Source organism: Pinus tabuliformis, chromosome 4_2, assembly GCF_031772625.1.
Source record: "Pinus tabuliformis cultivar Carrire ecotype Pingquan chromosome 4_2, CPIR1, whole genome shotgun sequence".
Taxonomy (NCBI): domain Eukaryota; kingdom Viridiplantae; phylum Streptophyta; class Pinopsida; order Pinales; family Pinaceae; genus Pinus; species Pinus tabuliformis.
The window spans coordinates 665,768,244-665,771,187 of record NC_142304.1 but is presented as its reverse complement, the minus strand read 5'-3'; the positions used below and the strand labels follow the sequence as shown (position 1 = coordinate 665,771,187).

The following is a 2,944-nucleotide window of genomic DNA, read 5'->3' as shown; positions in this document are numbered from 1 at the left end:
TGTTGTGTAGCAGTGTTCCCTGCCAGATCGGGTTCTCATGAAAACAACAATTGTCAATAATTGTCAGGTATGGTTCTCATGCAAACCACAATTTTGACACAACAGTAGATCTCTAGACACATCAAAAACACATATTTAAAATAAAAAATTATAATATCTCAATCTTATTGAAACTCAAAGATATATGTTACAAATATTTAATGTCTATGAATTAATGTTAACACTAGACCAACAATAATCCATATGAACATTTATATGATGTCTTTACTCATTAGTTTAAGTTTCAAATGAAAAATGGTTCATTTAAATTGCTTTTAAATTGCCTTGGCCTCGATATGAGGCCAAATAAGATAATGAATCCTTTAATTGGTTAAAAAGAAATATTTGATTTCACTCATTGGTTAAAAAGAAAAAGCATTTCATTAATATAAACGAACTGCGATTAAAATAGAAAAACAATCATTGATTTAAGTGTCGGACTAATGCTTATCAGAAAATCGATTGCTATAGTCCCTGCAAGGCCCTTTGGGTAGGGACTAATAATATTACAACTAAGTATTTGAAACGAATCAAATTTTAATATAATTAGATTAAATTTAAATGTATTGATTTCATGTTTTAAATAAATATTACCCTAAGATAATAAATTTATAAAATTGAAACTTTATTTTAAATATTTCTTTTACAAAACATATATAGAGGGTGTAGTATCTTGAAGGGGCATGTCATTAAATGCAATGTAATGATAAAGTTGGTAAGCATGGGAAGTTTAAAAATAATATAATTAAATTCCTCTGTTATTCGTGTTAACAAAGGGGTGTTGTTTGTTGTCAAGATAATAGTAATTTAATATTGAGATTAGAATTTTTGGGATAAATAAAATATATTAAATGTTTAAATATGTTAGTATATTGTAATAATTTATAAGGTTAGCGAGGGGTGACAAGAGAGAGGGGTTTTTTTATGGTTTTAAAGAAGTTAAAGTTGCAGATTATTTATGGGGTTAAGGATATATGATAAACAACCAAACTGAAACTAAGTTTATGTTTGTTAATAGGAGATTCAATTAGACAAAGAAAATGAAATAGGTTCTTTAATTGTTTTGGGAGACCCTCTTTCTTATTCAACATTTAGTGAAGGGCTCCCATCTCATGGACAAAATATTAGAAAATCTGACAAAAAGAATTAGGAAAGTATTAAAAAGTTTATTTTCAATAGCATATTTCCATTTTCTCTGTGATCTCAATAAAAATACTAACTTATGTGTTGATGAAAGTTGTAAATTCAATTTGAGAGATTTAAAAATCGATGCTCAAATCAACTCCTTTCTTATTCTTTAAAGCTAAATAAATTAACAATACACACTTATAAAAGATTGGTTCTTATTCTTTTAAAGCTAAATAAATTAACATTACACACTTATAAAAGATTGCATTATCGGAGCCAAGGTAGGTCCACAGGAAGCTATGACGTGTTTATGCGACTAAGGTCGTTGGGCTTCTCGTCGGCTTCGGATGTGTTTGAGGCTCAACATTTGACTTGACCGTTGGGATTGGACTTGTTCAGTCTTCTCTACTAATACTAAAGAAATTCCCATTAAAATTCTCATATAAGCTCTCCATTCGCACCCATTCTCCGCTCACACCCATTCCGAAAACAGTCCTCTTTGCGAATGAAAACAAGTTACCTAAAGCATCGAGTATTTTGAATTTATTCTCGAGAAAGAGAGTTCAAGGCCTGGTTGAATTCGATTGATTGATCAGTAACCGCACTAATTGAGTTCGCATTCAGGGCCAAGCCTCTCTAGTTGCGGTTTTTCAGTTTTCTATTGAGATTTGTCGAATAAGAAGAAAAAATGTCTCTGGAACCAGATTCTACTCCCAGCAGGGTCCCTCCCCCATTGGTTTCCAGCACTTCTCCCTATCCTCCTCCCAGAAATTTGTTTTGTCAGAGAAGGCACGAGGCATTTTCCAACGATATGTTCAGGAGTGGCACGGATTTACAGGTTTCTAGCACAGAAAGTAGTGGATCGCAAGGTCGTTTGGCTTCACTGAAAGCAGAGGAAGCAGCTAATAGGAGGTTTCAAGCTATGGCATGGATAAAGAGCATGGTTGGTTCTCTAGATATACCATGCGAGCCATCTGAGGAGATGTTTCGTCTTTGGTTGAGAAATGGGATCATATTATGTAATGTTATCAACAAGGTTCAGCCAGGCACAGTGTCTAAGGTCGTTGCAAATCATGTTTCATCACTTCCTCCTGAAGGACGGCCTTTATCTGCTTATCAATATTTTGAGAATGTTAGGAATTTTCTTGTAGCTACTGAAGAGATGAAGTTACCTACTTTTGAAGCTACTCGTTTAGAGCAGGAAAGCTTGTGGCCGGGTTCTACGACAAAGATTGTTGACTGTATATTGGGGCTGAAATCTTATTATGAATGGAAACAGTGTGGAGGAAATGGCTCTTGGAAATATGCAGGCCCTTTGAGGTCCCCCATGATTCCACGAAGCAAAGGAAATTTCCTTCAACGCTCAACTCCTTGTGTGCCTGTAAGGGACACTGAAACTCTGCCAGAGAAAAACGACTCGGTGACATCTTTCAATCTAAAGACACAATGGGAGCTTGGTTAAAGCGGTTTACCGTAGAAATGACAAATGACAAGGAAAATGTTGATCAGAACTTTGTTGAAGCCATACAAACTGCTGCACCGGGCTCGATGCAAGCATTCATGAATCTTATCATTGCAATTTTTGCAGAAAATAAACAAGACAAATTTTCCTTGATTCAGAAAAGCCAGGATCAAGACAATCAGCTCCTTTTGGATTCTCCGGACCAGAAAAATGGTATATATTTAACTAAACACAATTCTTTTATAAAATTTGTACGAAGTGTGTATATATTTAACTATTAGTGTCGTTTATGTCTTACTCTATCCATCACCAACA

At 34.3% G+C, this 2,944-nt stretch overlaps 1 protein-coding gene across 1 annotated transcript; it reads left to right on the top strand.

Moving 5' to 3' along the window:
• The first annotated feature begins 1,855 nt into the window (after positions 1-1,855).
• Positions 1,856-2,629, top strand: LOC149171176 (kinesin-like protein KIN-14I). The gene has a single exon (XM_089425868.1). It carries the CDS (start codon positions 1,856-1,858, stop codon positions 2,627-2,629), a length of 774 nt encoding a protein of 257 aa, XP_089281994.1.
• Positions 2,630-2,944: the final 315 nt, after the last annotated feature.